Source organism: Ceratotherium simum, unplaced genomic scaffold, assembly GCF_057802395.1.
Source record: "Ceratotherium simum simum isolate JZ-2026a unplaced genomic scaffold, ASM5780239v1 HiC_scaffold_43, whole genome shotgun sequence".
Lineage (NCBI taxonomy): Eukaryota > Metazoa > Chordata > Mammalia > Perissodactyla > Rhinocerotidae > Ceratotherium > Ceratotherium simum.
In genome coordinates this window covers 1,840,326-1,858,844 of record NW_028261259.1, presented here as the reverse complement: position 1 = coordinate 1,858,844, position 18,519 = coordinate 1,840,326, and the positions used below count along the sequence as shown (strand labels likewise).

Here is an 18,519-nt window from a genome sequence, read left to right as displayed (position 1 = left end):
GAGTTAAACAACCAATGATGACATTGTCCCACTGCCAGAGTGTGTTTCTCTCTCATTTCCTACTTGGAAGTGGTGATTCGCCCAGGCGGCTGGGAGAGGAAATCTCGGTGGTGGTGCTGACCTTTCCCTGGTCTCTGGCAACAGTAGTAAATACAAGGAAATGTCCAACTCAACCTGTAGAATGGACACGAGACTCTACAAGTTAATACGAAGAGCAAAACTGGACAAAGCCTCATAGGTCATCTTTAGTTTGAGAGCGAAGTGGTAACAACATAATTCTCTAGTGAACAAGGGGGAAGATAATCATCTCTCCTCATGAAGATGCCCTGACAGGAAGAATCACAGAGGCAGAATATGGAAGATCTTGCCTTGTAAGTTTGGCTTTGAACATACAAGGCCACTGCCATCGGCCTTGATATCCCTGCAAGGCTCCTGCCCTCTGCTCTCCCCTGGACCAGCTGGCCACCTGGATCCACGGCCTATCCTAGGGGCCGGAGCAGCTGATTTTAGGGGATTTAAGGAATTCTAGTCTCCTCGCCCGAAGGACTTGGTGTCAAGTTAGCCTTGTAGCCAGCACCTGTCTGTGGTCCAGTTCTAGTAACCAGGAGCTCTTCCTCTATTTACATAAAGTAGTCCCTGAATTTTACTCGAGTTGTGATAATTCTCTGTTGGGATGACCTGCATTGTATCCCTGTTTCTGCACACTGGGGTTCAGGTGTAGAGTCCTGCCCTTGAAGCTCAGGCCAGGGCTGGTTCCCATCACTGGCTGCCATAATGCCTCAATTCCAGCTGCCTACACGGACCACTGTACTGCACCTGCTTCCAGAATCTGACCAGGAAGACAGGTGTGAAGAATAGTGTCACCTCCTTGACCTGCCATCTCTCAATTGTCAGTACGCAAGCTAGACCACTGTGGCCTGTCTCATTTCCAGATCTCCACCTCTCCTGCTCTAGTCTGTCTGCTTCCACAGGGAGATAAGCTCCTATTCTGTGTGCCCATCATCCTGGATCTATGAAAAGCATTTTAGAATATGAACAAAAAGAACTGACCCAAATTCTGAAGTGAAAGTTATAATTTTCTTTTCCTAAAATAATTCAAACATTCTGAGAGAGCCTCAAATATGTATTTCTTCATCGTGTTACCTTATGCAATAGCTGTAACTAATAATTTCTTGGCATGACTTCGTAATAGCCACTGTTTTAACACATATTTTAAGAATAAAATTGTTAAAGGACTTTCTACACTTTTTACTGTAGAATTTGCAGATAATGGAAACTGTTTTGGATTGTCAATGACTCAGATTACTTGTAACTGGGCCCTCAATGATGACACACAATTTATCTCACTGTTTTGTGCACCCCTTTCATATTAAGACCCTCTTTTGCTTTAGCTGGGTTCCAAGTGGGTTTCAAAAGAACACAGAATAAAATGCTATGATAATCCTGCAAATGTCTTTCTAATAAGTCCTTGTATGCTTGATAAGAATACCACCACTGCTACTAGTTCTACACTCTGCCCTCTTTTTTTTTTACCATGGTGAGGTAAATAAAGTAGTGGGCATACTGCAGGTTTTCATTTATTTCTTATATTTTATCCCATTTATCTTCACTACTCAATACTCTTATCTCTAGGATTTCTCTTACTTTTTTGATAGAGATGTTTATAAAAGGACTCATCTTTTAAGATAATCCTAGAGATAATTTCTCAAAGATGAGTCTTTTATTTTATAAGGATTTTGATGGATGGTCAAATTACATGAGAATGGTTGGCTTCACTTTACTGGACCACAGAGCCAACAAAGAGAGCAGCAGATCTGCCCAATGGGTCATTCATAAGGGAACCCACAATATAAATCCCTAATAAGCAGGTAATAATGATAAGCAGGGACAGAAACAAAAGTCAATCTCAGACAAGGAATGGTTAGAGGTTTCTAGTCAAAAACAACTTCCGCAGAGTCAGGAAAAACATCTGTAATACATTCTCAGGATGTACTGTTTGCAGATGTTTTAGCCAGGCATATTTCTAAGGAAGCCCCCAATTTGAAGGAGCGTGCAGTCTGAAACTGACAACACTAACCCATACCTACAAAGAAACAAAAGCCCAGAGAAGAGGGAACAAGCTGCTTTACACAGCTCATGCTGGGACTGAATGGGCTCTGCAAACTGGAGCTCTCTATCTGAAAAATGCCACCAGACAACAGTTTTACCATGGGCCTCCTGATGGTGCTTATGAATAGACTATGCTTGGGTTCCAACTTATCTGTTAGCTAATAAAGGCTCTCTTTGATTTCATACATTTGGAGCCCAGGAGGGAGACTGGGGACTGTCTCACTGTTCTCAGCAGTCTGAAGCCTAAGTCAATAGAACAAACTAGTTCCTCACTTTTCTGCCTTCCCAGGAGCCAGGAGAAACGGCTTAGAAATTCAATGCCAAGGCACACACTATTTGTAGAATGACTGATGGTCATATTTCATATCTTAGAAAGACAAATCGTCCTATGATTTACACTTAGCAGGACACTTAGAATTACTGGCTCAATTCTACCAGAATTTTTCTCAAAGGTCAGTTATGGTTCCTGCTAGGTCTAGAACCCCAACAGTCATCTAGGCTGCCTCTTAATTTATATCCAGAAACTTAACTGTGATATTCAAATGCCTAAATAGACAGATGAAGATAATAACGGAAAAGACTTTGTGTCCAAAATATCATTAAGAAAAATGAAAGGCAAAAATCAAACTGCTCAAAATATTGTAACAAATTGTACGAATTTATATAAAAACAATTCTTACAAGTCAACAGGAAAAAACATTACTAACCTAATAGAAAAATGAGCAAAGGACACGAACTGGCAAATTATAAAAGAAGAAAGACAAATGGCTCACAAATAGGTAGGGGAAAAGTTTGACCTCAATGGTAATATAAAGGTCAAATGAAGAAAAAAAATTGGATGTCATTTGCACTTCTCAATTTGGTGCTCAAAAAAAAAAAAGTTGATAGCACCCAGTTTCATAAAGAGCTCAGATTATATATATATATATTTTCCTCCATTCCTTGTGACTTTGATGACCCCTCCAGAGTGAGATCTGGCAGTGCAGAGCAAAAGGCTGAAAGACACACATTCCCTTCGACCTAACAACTCTACATCTAGGAATTCATTCTAAGGAAATAGCATGGATATTTGTACAAACTGAATTGCTCAGATGTTCTTTGAAATTTTTTTACTACAGGAAAAATTAAAAACAACTTAAATGTTGAACAAGAGGCTGGTTAAAGGGACAGTGGAATATCCAAACAGGGGTCTCTGCACAGCTGTTGGGAATGATGTAGAAGAACATGTGATGGTATGAAAGGAAGTTCACTCGTGACAAGTGGGAAAAAAAGAAGCTATGGACACAAACAGTACAACCCATGTTTGCCAATATATTAAATATTAAAAACCATACACCACAACGTCAACGGGCAATTTTATTTTCTCCTTTTTGTTTACCTTAATATTTCAAGTTTGGTTTTCTTTTTTTTCCTGCTAGTTTTTTAAGAAAAACACATGCTAGCTCCAAAGGAATCTGATTTCTGCGATGGATGGTACAAATACAAACAGAAAGCGAATGTGAAAGCATTTAATAAAATTACATTTCCTTCTGTATGTAAATCAGTGCTATTAATGCAGATACAGAAAAGCAAGAGAATTAAAAACCACGGATGTAGACAGTAGATGACAATTTCCCCTAAAACACAGATTTAACTGACTTTTTCCTCAAGAACCTTCCTCTTGCACACCAGAAGTAATTTTTCAATGTTTAAAGAGAAATGCAAGCATCATCACCTAAGGTATGTCTAAGTTATAGGAAGGGGATTTTATCTGTGCAGCAATTAAAAGAAAGCGGAAAGTATTCATATGAGCCAGCAAATGAGTATTCAAGAGAGAAGATCAAGAGAACAGTCGGTCCTTAGGGAGAGATGAAGGGATTTCTGTGACCAGTTATGTGTCTTTCTGGTATGTGTGGTGGGGGCACTCTATGAGTGCCACCAGTAAGCCACTCTGCTTTCCCTGGAGAAGTTCTCCTGGGTGGAAACAGACATCACTTAGGAGAGAAGGAGTATTAAGGCACCTTGTGTTTTAATGAAGCACCCAACTCATTTTTTTTCCACATAAAGTAATTATAAATTTTTCTGATTTAAAAGCCTGCAGCTCAATTATGTAATTGCCTAATAGGGTGCGGGTGCTGTGGATCTTATCTGGTCTCAAGGGGACATAATCCGAGTTTCAGCGGCTTTAATGATGTATTTACTCAAGAGACAGGATTGACTCTAGCTGACAGCAAGGGGACCCACAGGTAAACATCATTTACACGTGACTGTTTAATTAGCCATTTACCCAAGAGATCAAAGTAAATATTTCTGAGCTTCATTAGACTCTTAGCCAAGTAATTTTTAGTAGAACTTTCTTAAATTTTGAAAATCTCTTATTTTTAAGATTTTTATCTACAGAGAAATATGTAACTCATGCTATTTACTAAAGGTGTATATTGTTTCAATACAGGGAAACAACCAAAGATACTTGATTTTGCTAATAGTAAAAGCATGACATGTAAATCAAAACAGTCCTAGAACTCACAAAAGCATTTTGTTCTAAAGTTCGCAAGGCTTGCCCTGCCCACGTCATTTTGGTAACATTGTTCTTTACGGCTGTGCATTTCTTCAGTCACAACCTAACAGTTTCAGAAACTGCCTGCTTACTTCGATTTTTAAGGACAGATTTTGTGATTAATTTATTGGTAATTTTTATGATTGTCACTAAGATGAGATCAGGATGATTTAAAAGGGAACAAAAAACCTACGAGGGGAGGCAGAATATCACTTGATTCATAAGTTATTAATTGCGCAGCCCCTTCTCATTAATAATGGAGTTATTGGGCCGGCCCCGTGGCTTGGCAGTTGGGTGCGTGCGCTCCGCTGCTGGCGGCCCGGGTTCAGATCCCGGGCGCGCACTGACGCACTGCTTCTCCGGCCACGCTGAGGCTGCGTCCCACATACAGCAACTGGAAGGATGTGCAACTATGACACAACTATCTACTGGGGCTTTGGGGGAAAATAAATAAATAAAATTAAAAAAAAAAACAAAAAACCAAGCAACACTGAGAGATCCTTTAAAAAAAAAATAATGGAATTATTATTTGAAAAATTATGAGTGGATTGGTTGTCTGGAACTGGGAATACGTTTTCTAATATAAACAACACCTTTTTAAAAAAAGATGACTAGATAGGAAAGGGCAGTAGACCACTGCTTATTTCAGCCTTGACACGGCTGAGATGTGACCTACTTGAACGAACAAGAATGGAATACAATGTTGTTACAAAATGGTACTAGATAAAATGGACAACAAAACCGGAAAACAAATCCTTCTTAAGATCTACATTTATTGGGCCAGCCCAGTGGCATAGTGGTTAAGTTCCCCTGCTCCGCTTCAGCGGCCCAGGGTTCACAAGTTGGGATCCCAGGCGTGGACATGTGCATGGCAGGTGCATCAAGCCATACTGTGGCAGGCATCCCACATATAAAGTAGAGGAAGATGGGCATGGATGTTAGCCCAGGGCCAATCTTCCTCAGTAAAAAGAGGAGGATTGGCAACAGATGTTAGCTCAGGGCTAATCTTCCTGACCTAAAAAAAAAAAAGATCTACATTTATCAATAGGTGTGGAACGGATCTAAAAAACACAGGTTCTGTTTTTCCTCAAGAACATGGTTCTTTCTCAAAGAACATTCACACGACTGGTATCATACCTCAAACAAAACAAAACTATGGGTTATTTATTGAGTCACAGGAAGTGCAGTGAAATGAAAATATGTGTGGGAAGGATAGCACAAGATTACCTCTGAAAAGGGGCACGGGCTTGAGGAGAAGCGCACAGGGGCTGTATCTCCATAATAATTTATTTCAGGAGAAAGAAATTGGGGAGGAAGGAGGTTAGAGGAGGGAGAGGAGGAGAAGGAGAAAAGGAGGGGAGAAGAAGAGGAGAGAAAGAGCAGAAGAAGGGAGGGAAGGTGCGTGAAAGGGGGAGAGAGAGAAGCCAAGAGGGAGGGGGAAAAGGAGGAGGGGTGGGAAGATGAGGAGAAGGCAGAGGAGGAGCAGGTCTGAGATAAATAGGGTGCAATGGTAACGACACATGTGAGTCTGGGCTGGGAGGCATGGGATTCCTGGGTTCATTTTATCACTCTCTGTTTGTATGTTTGAAATGCTTAAAAAAGTACTTCTACTCTCTTTTAATCAAAGGGGCAAAGAAAGGGGGGCTTGAGAAGGACTGAAGGTGCTCTGAGAGGCTTGAGGGGTGATGGCCGAGCCTCTGGACTGCACAGAGACACAGGTGTGTGACTTCAGTGCAGAGATGGCAAGCCGCGCCTCCGGGAGGGGCACATGCAGAATCCTCGAACTTTGTGCATGATAAAAATAAAAAGCATCAAAGCCAGAAAACCCTATATTACATATAAGGATGAGAAAACATACATGAAACTAGACACGTTCACAAGACATTAAATTTAGGAAAAGAAAGGCCATCTCTCTGAATATATGGCTTTTCCAGGGAATGACAAAGACTACGATGGGAACGCTCTAAATCTGGGCTCCTGGGTTGGAGCCCATCCTGCTTTCCTTGGGAATCTGCTCCATCGGTTGCATTGTCTCTTCAGCAGTTCACACTCCCCTCAGCGCCAGCTCCTGAGTCAGGCCCCTCGCTGTCTTGTCTGACCCACAGCAGGGCTCCCTCCTCTCCGTCTCAGTCCTAATCCAAGCAGACAAAACTCCCCAAGGCGCAGCAGAAATCTTATTACAGCCCCACTCAAAAAGCTCTACTGGCTTTTCAAAATCTACTCGATTAAACACAAACTCCTTAGCCTAGGCTGGACCCGGCACAACAAGGCTCGACTCCCTTGGACCTTCTCGCCCACCAGCCCACACATCAGCCACAGAAGACGGCTCTGTTTCCCGGGTCTCGATGGAGTGGAGAAAGAAAACCAGGATGCTACAAATGCTTCTAAGTTCCTTGGAAAATGTTGTGGTAGATATGCTTAATTAGGTTAGCTCCAAAACCTGAATCAACTTTATGTAAGGGGTTGAGATTCCTACATAAAACACTATGCAAAAGGCCTGAGAGCAGAAAGTTAAAACAAACCATAAAACCTCACTATTATTGAATCTTTTTCAAATATGTTAACCATTGTTAAGAACATGACTATTTCCTTAAATGAGTAATTTGTACATCTTGAAACTTATTAAAAAAAATAAAAATTACTAACCCCTGTCCTCTGGTCCACGTTTTTGACTAGGAAAGCTTCAGACTTCTTAGCTACCTCTTCTGTGATAGAATTATCACGTTCTTTCAAGGTGGCCATGTGCTGACCCAACTGTGCCCTCAATAAGCCTGAGGCTGACGCTTGTTCAGATCTATAACACAGAAATAGGAGACACATTAGAAATTTGTAGTATTGGGTTACTTATGAGATTCCCATATTTTCAAAGGCCCCTTAATCAAGTTGGTAAAAGATAGTTCATCCAGAAAAGTCTAGAACCTAATATATTCTGGACTAAGGGAATTTCCAGAGTCTTGGTATTTCTTTTTTAATTTTATTTTGGTTATGATTTCATTGCTAGATGAGCATTCTCAACTTTGGCTGCATACTGGAACTACCTGGGGAGGTTTGCAAAATCCAGGTGCCTAATGCCACCCCTACAGAGTCTAGTAAAATTGGCCTGAGGTGTGGTCCAGCCATTGGGATTTTTTAAGGCTCACAGAGCGATTCTAATGCGCGGCCATGGTTTCAAATCACTGCACAGATAGTCAGCCTCCTCTTAAGTGTAGTTAAGAGAAACAGATCACATTTCCATCTCAACAACAGTTGATTCCTGTTATATACTTACTATGAAATTTTTTAAAAATTAAGATATTATTAGAAAAGAGTTAAAAGGAAGCCTATAGTGCTGCCTAGACTACGGTATTTAGATACTAAAAGGAACCAGGTGCCCTTAGGGAAATGCCCTGTTCTAGTTCTGGGGCAGGAAATGTACAAGATGAGCCTGGAAAACCTTGTCATACCAGAAAGTATGGAAGCTATCAAAGACTACTGAGTCATGTCAAAAGGCCTCAGAGGCCATCTTGAAGGGGTTCCTGCTGGCCAAAGATGGGACAACTTGAGCACCAAAAAGAACAATGAGTGCAATGGACTTAAACACAGCAAATATATAAAAATCTACAAGTTCATTTAAAAAATAAATAATAAAAAGTTTTAAAAACAATAAAAAATCTTTGGATTCAGCCTCAAAAAGGAAGGAAATCCTGTCACATTCTACAACATGGATGAATCTTAAGGACACTATGCTGAGTAAAACAAGCCAGTCACAAAAAGACAAAGACTGCATGATTCCACTTACATGCGACACCTCGAGCAGTCACGTTCACAGGAACAGAAAGCAGAACGGTGATGCTAGGTGCTGGGAGAGGGAGAAATGGGGAGCTATTCAATGGATACAGAGTTTCAGGTTTGTAAGATGAAAAAGTTCTAGAGATCCGTTGCAGAACAATGTGAATGTACTTAACACTACTGAGCTGTACACTCAAAAATGGTTAAGATGGTAAATTTTATGTTATGTGTGTTTCACCAAAATTAAAAATATAAACAAATAAACAAATAAACAAACCTTTGGAGGCTGCTAGGGCAACAACTTGATATTCTGAAAATTGGTAAGTAAAGGGACAGAATCAAGCATTTATCCTGCCTTTGTGGTCAAAAAATGCATTTCACAATTAACAAGTAGTTGATGGGAAAAGTTCTTCCAACTAATAAATGCAGAAGAAATTAACAAATCAGAAAAGTCACCATTTTGTAAGTCCAAATTAATGAATGCATCTAGGAAATGATCATAATTTTGTGGAAACTGCATAACAGTAAACTTTATACTGAAGCATCAGTCTATCAATGTTCAAACCCACAGACCAGTCTTCCTAACAACATGACAACCAGACATCACATGCGGCCTGAGGGGGTGTAATAAGAGTACAAGCACTGGGGCAGCCCAGTGGCGCAGCAGTTAAGTGTGCGCACTCCGCTTTGGTGGCCTGGGGTTCGCAGGTTCGGATCCCGGGCGTGCACCAACCCACCGCTTGTCAAGCCATGCTGTGGCGGCATCCCATATAAAGTAGAGGAAGATGGGCATGGATGTTAGCTCAAGGCCAATCTTCCTCAGCAAAAAAAAAAAAAAAAAAAAAGAGGAGGATTGGCATCAGATGTTAGCTCAGGGCTGATCTTCCTCACAAAAAAAAAAAGAAGAAGAAGTGCAAGCACCACCTATGACGTTGTCTTGCCAAAATAACTGGGCTGGAGTATAATCATGTATCTGGATTGAACCAGCAGTTACAGGTGATAGCATTTCGATCCTGATACAAACAAAGCAAATGTAAAATGACTTTTTTGAGATAATCAAGACAAACTCACAAGAAATAGGTATCAGATAAAGTAAAGAATCTTGTTAAATGGTAATGTATTACATCCTTATATGTTAGAGATATAAGTATTTGTGAGTATTTATAAGTAAAATATGTTGTCTCTTTTAAACTACTCAAAGAAAAAAGTGTGGATGAGGGAAAGATAAAACAAGACTAGCAAAATGTTGACAACTGGTGGATCTGGGTGAGGGGTACATGGGACTTCACTATGTTATTATAGTGGCTTTTGTGAATGTTTTAAAAATTTCAAAGTAAAAAGTTAAAAAACAGTGTACTGATGTCTGCAACTTACTTGGAAATGCATAAAAATAAGAGATTGTGACTGATGGATGGATGGAAATATGAAGAGACAGACATATGGGAGTGCAATCAAATGTCAATGGTAGATTCTGGGTGGTGGGTATATGGATGCTCATTACACAGTTCCTTTTACTTTTCTGTATGTTTGGAATTTTCATAAGAAAATATTTGGAAAAAAAGTAAGTCTAGGTACAACTCAGAACCTTCTTTAATAAATCTTAATTGTTATAATCTTTGCCTGACCTAGTTTTTCCCAAGAGTTGAATAAAGTGGGATGGGTCATCGGAATCCTTGAACTTATTTAAAAACTTCCCAGAATGATTCTAAGGTTTCTGGCTGGTTTGGTAGAAAGCCCCTTCAGCAACTTGCCTTTCTTGGTTCTGTCTAGACCTCACCAATGTCATAATGCCACCCAATTCCTTTGTTCTGTTTCTATGTAAATGAAGCAACCTTTTTCTACATTTGGTTTCACAAGAGATTTCCCTACCGGGAAAATGCAATCACAGGCTACCAGCAAATTCTAGTCCATTCAGCCGTTACATTTCTCATAATGAGTAAATCAATTGTGCTTCTGGTCTGAAAAGATGTTTACTTAGGTTGAGTTAAACTTGGAAACAAGTTGAAGTAGGGTGAATTAAGTTAGTTAAAGTAGTTGGGATGGACTGAATTATCAGAGACCGTCTCGCTGGTGACTGATACACGTGACTTCTGCAGAGGCAAAGCCAAAGCAAGAGGCTACTAATGTCCCCACCAACTGTAACCATCCTTTGGGCTCTGGTATGAAAGAACTAGCTAAGGTTTCCTATAATTATTATACATACCTCACAAAAGGATAAAACCCATTAATTGACTTGCATGGGGTCAAATAGCAAATGAGCTATGGAAGGAGGTACAGCATCTAGAGTCTGTGACTTCTGAACAGTTCAGCCAACACTTACAGCACAAAACCAGGCTTTCGTGCAGATTGATTTCAGGACAAATTGGGTAAGGAGTACAACAGCCATGGCTCTCCTTGCATGGAGTCTTGCCCATGTTTCTACATAAACACACCAAATCAGAAAATTTGCAAAGTGGTACAAAGGATTTTTTGTGTGTGTGTGAGGAAGACCAGCCCTGAGCTAACATCCAATGCCAATCCTCCTCTTTTTTGCTGAGGAAGACTGGCCCTGGGCTAACATCCGTGCCTATCTTCCTCTACTTTCTATGGGACGCCGCCACAGCATGGCCTGACAAGCGGTGCGCTGGTGTGCGCCCGGGATCCGGGCCAGCGAACCCCGGGCTGCCACAGAGGAGCGTGGGCACTTAACCGCTTGTGCCACTGGGCCGGCCCAAGGTACAAAGGATTTACAGGAGTTTTCTTTTTCTCTTTCGTCTACTTTACATTGGAAAATTTATAACATCAATGCCACAGAGAAAAAACAAAGTTCAATGTCAGCTAAATTATATACTCCTTTAATTAAAAATATAATAAAAGAATAGACTTTAAACAGTCTATAATTAACTTCATATACTTGGAATGGCTTCCAATCAGAAAACTGCAATTTAAGTAAATGTACCAACATTTCCTAATTACGACTGATTTACAACAGATTGGTAACTTGACCAAAGTTTTAAATGCAGACAAAGTAGTAAGTACCCTGAATTTTATTCTGAACATAATAGGCAGAATAAAATAAAGAGGTTTTTACATACTGTAATCCAAATAATATAAAGCTGACTCAATTTTTCAGCATGAGTTTGAGAGCACAATTGGGCAACTGTATCTGAAAGTAGCCACTAACAAGAGACAATTAATTAGTTGCACCTGGAAAAAAAATAAAATAATGAGTACTCTCAATATGGATTTCATATACGATAAAATTACTTAAGTAATCATTTTTATGTTAAAATATGTTTTCCAGAAGGCAATAATGAACAAATTTTTTATCAATTACCCCAAATGACATGAATTATATTTTAATAATTCACGATTGTCTAAAATAACAACTTGGTCTTCCACCTAATAACAGTAAACTTTTCATATGAAGGTCTTTGAACACTTAATCCCTGATATAACAAAAATCAATCATGATGATAGGAACGGTTTTGTTCTTTTTCCTTTTAAGATGCTTCACTTTGTGAGCAGGAATTCCGAAGTCTTCTCACTATCTTTTAGAGTACGCTGTGGGGCAGGTATCCCATTTTGCAGATGAGATTATAGTAAAGAGATAGACCTCGACAGCCATGGTTTGGTCAGGGGCACAAGCAGGGCTGCCGCCACACCAAACACAGTTCTCTTCAACTGGCTTTAAGGAGTTCATAACCCATTAGAGCCTTCCTACTCTGCCTGGCTTAGAATTCTAATGATATCAGTGTCATTAACAATTAAGGAACAAAAGTAGATCATTCTCTCCAAATCTGTGTTTCTGAAATAGTTTATCAAGTTGACCAGTTGACTGCTTTGGTCCAGGGGAGATCTCAAAGCAGATGGGAATATATCACTTAGGGGAGTGCCCAACAATAATTCCTGGGTGCTGAGGGGCACAGGGGGTGGCTAGAGCAAGAAGAGCAGCAAGGAGCCCGATGCCATGATTAAAACTTGTTAGAGGGGCTGGCCTGGTGACCTAGTGGTTGAGTTTGGCGTGCTCCACTTTGGCAGCCCTGCTTCACGGGTTCGGATCCCAGGTGTGAATCCACACCACTCACTCATCAGCCATGCTGTGGCAGTGACCCACATACAAGATAGAGGAGGATTAGCACAGATGTTAGCTCAGGGCTAAACTTCCTCAAGCAAAAAAAGAGGAAGACTGGCAACAGATGTTAGCTCAGGGCTAATCTTCTTCAGCAAAAATAAATAAATAAATAAAACTCGTTAGAAAGAATCTGTATTTAAAGACCTGACTGCTTATCTCTCAAAGGTCATATAAACACTTGGCACTTTTTCCAAGGCTAGACAGTGAACCAGTGACAATCAGTGTGCATTAAACAGCACCCCCAGTCACAACACACGATGGGGCATAAAAGGGCAATCCTAATTGTAACAGAACATAACACTGACATTAGTAACCATTCCTGACTTCTTTATCTGGCTTAAAAAAATGATTGTGGTAAAGAAGCAGTCTTGCAGCCTCCAGACATTAATTTTAAAATTTGTGTTGGTCGTAAAGAAGGATCATTTCTTAGGGAAAGCTGATTTATACATAACTGTAGACCAACAGTCATGCAAAATGCAACCTTTCATAATGGAAATCAATGCTCTACTGTGCATGTTGAGAAACTATACAAATGTCTAGTCTAGCGGATGTGGATATTTTATCTCATCACCCACAATCACAGTTTGGCAGCGTAGGTTGAGAGAGTCACACGATGAATCACTTAGTCTAACAAGTCAGTTTGCACAGAGAATTATAAATGCATATGTGCTTTCTACGCCACACACCACAACTGTGGTTTATGCAAAATAGTGTATCAACAGACACAAAAAGCAGTGAGAAAGAAACGGGGGCCTGGTTACAGAGCCTCACAACACAGAATCACCAAATGACCTACAGAGTGCAGAAAGACTCGCCCCAGACAGCTGCTTCCACCGCCTTGTAAAGGAGTATTTAAGACTGCTGTTTTTTATCTTGCATGATAAAACAACAGGAAAGAGGGGGAGCCGGCCCCCTGGGTTAGCGGTTAAGTGCGCGCGCTCCGCTACTGGCGGCCCAGGTTCGGATCCCGGCGCCCACTGACGTACCGCTTGAACGGCCATGCTGAGGCCGCGTCCCACATACAGCAACTAGAAGGATGTGCAACTATGACATACAACTATCTACTGGGGCTTTGGGGAAAAAAAGGAGGAGGATTGGCAATAGATGTTAGCTCAGAGCTGGTCTTCCTCAGCAAAAAGAGGAGGATTGGCATGAATGTTAGCTCAGGGCTCATCTTCCTCACACACACAAAAAAAAACAAAAAACAGGAAAGAGGATTTTCTTGCATTGCCCTTTACTGCTTCAGGTTGAAAAGTTACTGACCAGGAAGGTCATTTCCAGCATTTTCCACAGTTTGGAGATCACTAGTACAGATGCAGAAGGTAATGTATACACATTCAGGACTTGTGAATCTCATCTTGTGCTCTGTTAAATGGAACATATGATTGGCCAAGTCTTCTTGTGACAAGGTCCTTTTAGAAACCATCATCTTGACTTCTCATGCCTTCATGGGATTTATGCTGAATTCTACTCTGAAGAAAATCATTAACATAAAACAGCCTATGTGGCACACTGAAGGTAGAGAAAACGATGTTAGATATAAGATAACCAGACCCAAAGCCCCTCTCACTCTCAGCGAAACAAGGTCCTTTCAGGTGGGCTTTCACAGACACTCATCTGCTGACCATGCTCGAGAAATAATTTGTTCTCTGCTAGTAAATAGTGGGGATATATTTTAATAAAAGGAAATATAGTCAGCCCCCAAAATAAAAATCAGAGTTAGGTCACTGGCAACAATTATGCAACATGAATTAGGCACCGACCAGGTGCCAACACTGGACAAACCATTACACAAATTACACATATGTAATTCTATGAACTCAATAAGTAGCTCAGATGCCACAAAGCTTCTGAGGCCATGAAAAGAAACCCACACTACCTAAAAGGTGGGTAGAGGGTATAGAACAGATTTCTGATTGACTCAGGAAGGATGTACAAGAATCATGGTTCACATGTGCCAACTACCCTGCAAATAATTAACCCTCTCTCTCTCTCATCCTAGCTTTATGGCCTTTAAGGGATATCCTTGAAGTGGTGGCTCTCAAACCTGAGGGAGGGTAGTTCCCTTAAGGGCTCATTAAAACCCAGGTGGCTGGGTCTTACCCCCAGATTCCTGATTCAGTGAGGCCTGGGCAGGGAAAACGTGTTCCCAGGTCTTGTTGATGCTGCTGGTCCAGAGACCATACTTGCAGATTGGGGGCCTGTATCTTCTAGATTGGGGGCCTGTATCACCAGCATGACCTTGGAAATTGAGGAATCCATCTGGGGTTTGGACTTGCCAATGACATTCCTCTAGGGTGGTGGCTAGACTAGATTATATCCTGGGTTGTTCACGAAGGTATGCTAATATACCAGATGAAGGCTACCTGTGCTCCCTCCCCCCAAGTAAGCCCTTAAAACATTGTTATGAGTAGGGATTGAGTGGATATATCCAATTAACAATTAGAAACAAATACATTTACAAAGAAGTAAATGGTCAAGTCCATAAAACAGTTAAACTGACAACTACAAGTGTCTATCCCAGTGGTGACCGTGTGGACTAGTGTTTTGTTTTCATTTGGAAGCATCTGTGAACAAGAATGGCCATCCTCCCACAGCAGCAATTTCATCCCAATAATACCTGACTTGCTTTTCATGGCTGCCACCTCCAGGTAAGAGTCTCGGAGGCTGGTGAAGGACAGCTGTTCCACAGGCTTCAAGGTCTTCTTTCAGAATGTCACTGTGATTACAGAGCCTATAAAATAAAACAGGTGCTGCATGAGATGTTTATTTAAGCACAGACGGCCCAGCTTCTAGAATCTATGGAGGTTCTTCGCGGTTTATTGAAATATATCTGTAATATAATCTAGACACAAAAATGCAGCAACTAGACTATCTCTCGACAAAGATGTAAAATGGGGCATTTTGAAAACCTTGTTTGTGTGTATGTGGCAGTTTTAAATCCATCAGTGGAAGTAACTTTTAACCCTTTGAAGACTTTAATGACCTTCAAATCGACAGCTATGCAATCTCATTCCACATTCCACCTGACTGATAGGAATGCTAGATAATCTTAACAGCAGAAAAGGCTAATTTTCTATTGTCAATCATAACAAAGTTAGATCTCCACAACTCATGTGAAATTTACTTAAATCGTCACTGCTAAGAAATCGAAAACTGCTGGCTGGATATTGGTTATGTCCTCTATTTCTGAACGCAGAAAAATGACTATTATTTCTCCATTCAGATCCCACTGCAATACAATTTTCTTTATTTTTAGTAAGAAGAGGAAGGGAGGGAAAGAGGGATTTAGCCTTCATTATCTATTTCCAGTCTACTGGGGGACTGGTCTAGTCTAACAATTTGGCCACTGTTTTAGGTTAGGTCTGTCACGGTATCATAGTAGCTTCCAAAGAGACTGGTTAGAAACTTCCTTTAAAAAAATGTCTATTTGGGGGAAAGCATGATTCTAAAAAGCTATAGGAGAAGATATCAAAGACAAAACAGTATTTCTACTTTAAAGAAGCTGATGACATACGTAGTTGGGAATATTCAACACGTACTCCAAAAAGAAAATGAAGCAACTTGTAAAGCAATGTGTTAATTAGCAACGTCTTACTAACTTGTAGTTAGTACAACAGTGGGTTAAGTTACTGGATCCATTTGATGGCCATGTGCCTAATATCAAAAGGATGAAAGAGATGTGCTCTGTTTGTCTATTAGAGGGTGAGTGACAAGTGTAGGCTCAGGCACCCTGACTCTGAAGCAGGCTTTTATCCTGGGCAGGAAATATAAATGTCGTGTCGTGTCCGTCCCCCACCCCCACTCCCCCACCCCCCATTCAAGGCCTATTCTGGACCCTAGGCCACCCTATGGGCGCTCCAGTTCCTTGCCGTGTCTCAAGCTCTTGTCTAAACTCTAAGCCTAAGATTCTTAGTCCCTCTGGGCCACATCCTGTGTTGGATCCTTCACCTCTGAGCTCTGCTGCCAAAAACCTTCCATTTTTTGATCGGGTTGTTTTGTTTTTTGTTGTTGAGTTGTATGAGTTCTTTATATATTTTGGAAATTAACCCCCTGTTGGATATATGATTTGCAAATATTTTCTCCTAGTTGGTGGGTTGTTTTTTCATTTTGTTCATGAATGGCCAACAGGCATATGACAAGATGTTCAACATCACTAATTATCAGGGAAATGCAAATCAAAACTACAATGCGATTTCACCTTACATCCATCAGAATGGCTATAATTAACAAGACAAGAAATAACAAATATTGGAGAGGATGTGGAGAAAAGGGAACCCTCATACAAAACTGGTGCAAATGCAAACTGGTGCAGCCACTATGGAAAACAGTATGGAGATTTCTTATAAAATTAAAAATAGAAATACCATATGATCCAGATATCCCACTACTGAGTGTTCATCCAAAAACATGAAAGCAACAATTCAAAGAGATTTATGCATCCCTATGTTCATCACAGCAATATTCACAACAGCCAAGACATGGAAGCAACCCAAGTGCCCATCAACGGATGAATGGATAAAGAAGACATGGTATATAGACACAGTGGAATACTACTCAGCCATAAAAAAAAGACAAAATCATGCCATTTGTGACAAAATAGATGGACCTTGAGGGTATTATACCAGGCAAAATAAGCCAGACAGAGAAAGATAAACACCGTATGATTTCACTCATATGTGGAAGATAAACATGTGGATACGGAGAACAGATTACTGGTTACCAGAGGGGAAGGGAGTAGGCGGAGAGTGAAAGGAGTAAAGGGGCACATATGTATGGTCACAGATAAAAACTAGACTATTGGTGGTGAACACAAAGCAATCTATACAGAAACTGATATATGACATTGTATACCTGAAATTTATACAATGTTATATGCCAATATGACCTCAATAAAATAATTTAAAAAATAAATTAAAAAACAAACAAACAAAAAACCTTCCAGACTCCTGGCCTATATGACTTATAGTACCTATAATACTTCTTTTTCCTTTGGCAAAATCTGGAAGAAGGCAAAAGCCTTCTTCCTGGAAGGCTTTATCTCGTCACCACTCAATTCACAAAATAACACCTGCCCTTAAGAAAAGGAAGGCAGGCCCATCAGAGGTAAGCCAATTTCAGAGCAGTAAGGAGAGCACATCATCACTGGGAAGGCAATCAGGAGTTGTGAGGCAGTAGAGAGACAGAGAGCTCCTTGGCATCACAAGGGCTTGACTATGGAGGAGGAACTTCAGCTGGGCAAGATTTAGACAGAAGGGGAGATGACCCTTTAAGCTAAGGGGTGGCACAGGCAAAGGTGTGAGGAAATGCCAGGGTAGGAGGGGTGTCGGGACCAGCAAGGACACAAGTCTGGCCAGGTGGGGGTTGCTGTTTGTGGTGATAAGATAGTAATGGGAAATAAAATTCAATATGAAACTCTGGTGAGAAAATAGTAATAAATCTTGCGGATTTCTGAGCTATGGCTGGTTTCTTGAAAGCAGTGTTTTTGAGAGGGTTAGCCTGGCAGCCGTGCACAGATACAGTTGGTGAGGGGACAGACACGAGACCCAGACCACAGCCAGGAGACTGAACTTGTGCTCTAGATGGCAGGGGAAGAGTGTGTAAGTGTGAGAGCAGTGGTGGGGGTGGCAGAGAGGGAGAACAGTCATTCACGGCTCGGCTGGGGGGAAGTCAAGCCCCTACAGCTGGTGGGGTGGGCTCGCGAAAAACTGGGGTGTGTGCCTCACTCAAAGGGCCAGTCACTCTCAGCTCCCGCAGTGGAATGTGTCTCAGTGACATTGATCTTCCTAGTTTTCAAGAGAAGCTGGAAATTCACAGTTGCTAGTTTTATTTTTACGTGACATCTCCCAAATTTAAAAACCTGGCAGCTAATTCAAAAGAAGGTTAAATACTATGCTGGACAAACAGAGCTGGTCTGCAGGCTTGGGGTCTCCAGCTTAGACTGCCTCTAGTCTTACTTCCCACCCCAGGTGGTAGACCCTGAGCAAGGACC

The 18,519-nt window shown here is 40.9% G+C and overlaps 1 protein-coding gene across 1 annotated transcript in view; it reads right to left on the bottom strand.

The window, feature by feature from the left end:
* Nucleotides 1–18,519, bottom strand: part of LOC147911359 (centrosomal protein kizuna-like) — a gene marked incomplete at its 5' end in the record, with an annotated part of 53,436 nt that overhangs the window by 20,114 nt on the left and 14,803 nt on the right. Inside the window, 2 exon segments of the mRNA XM_087428018.1 lie at nt 7,292–7,439; nt 15,148–15,261. Coding sequence (XP_087284144.1) covers nt 7,292–7,439; nt 15,148–15,261 — 262 coding nt within the window.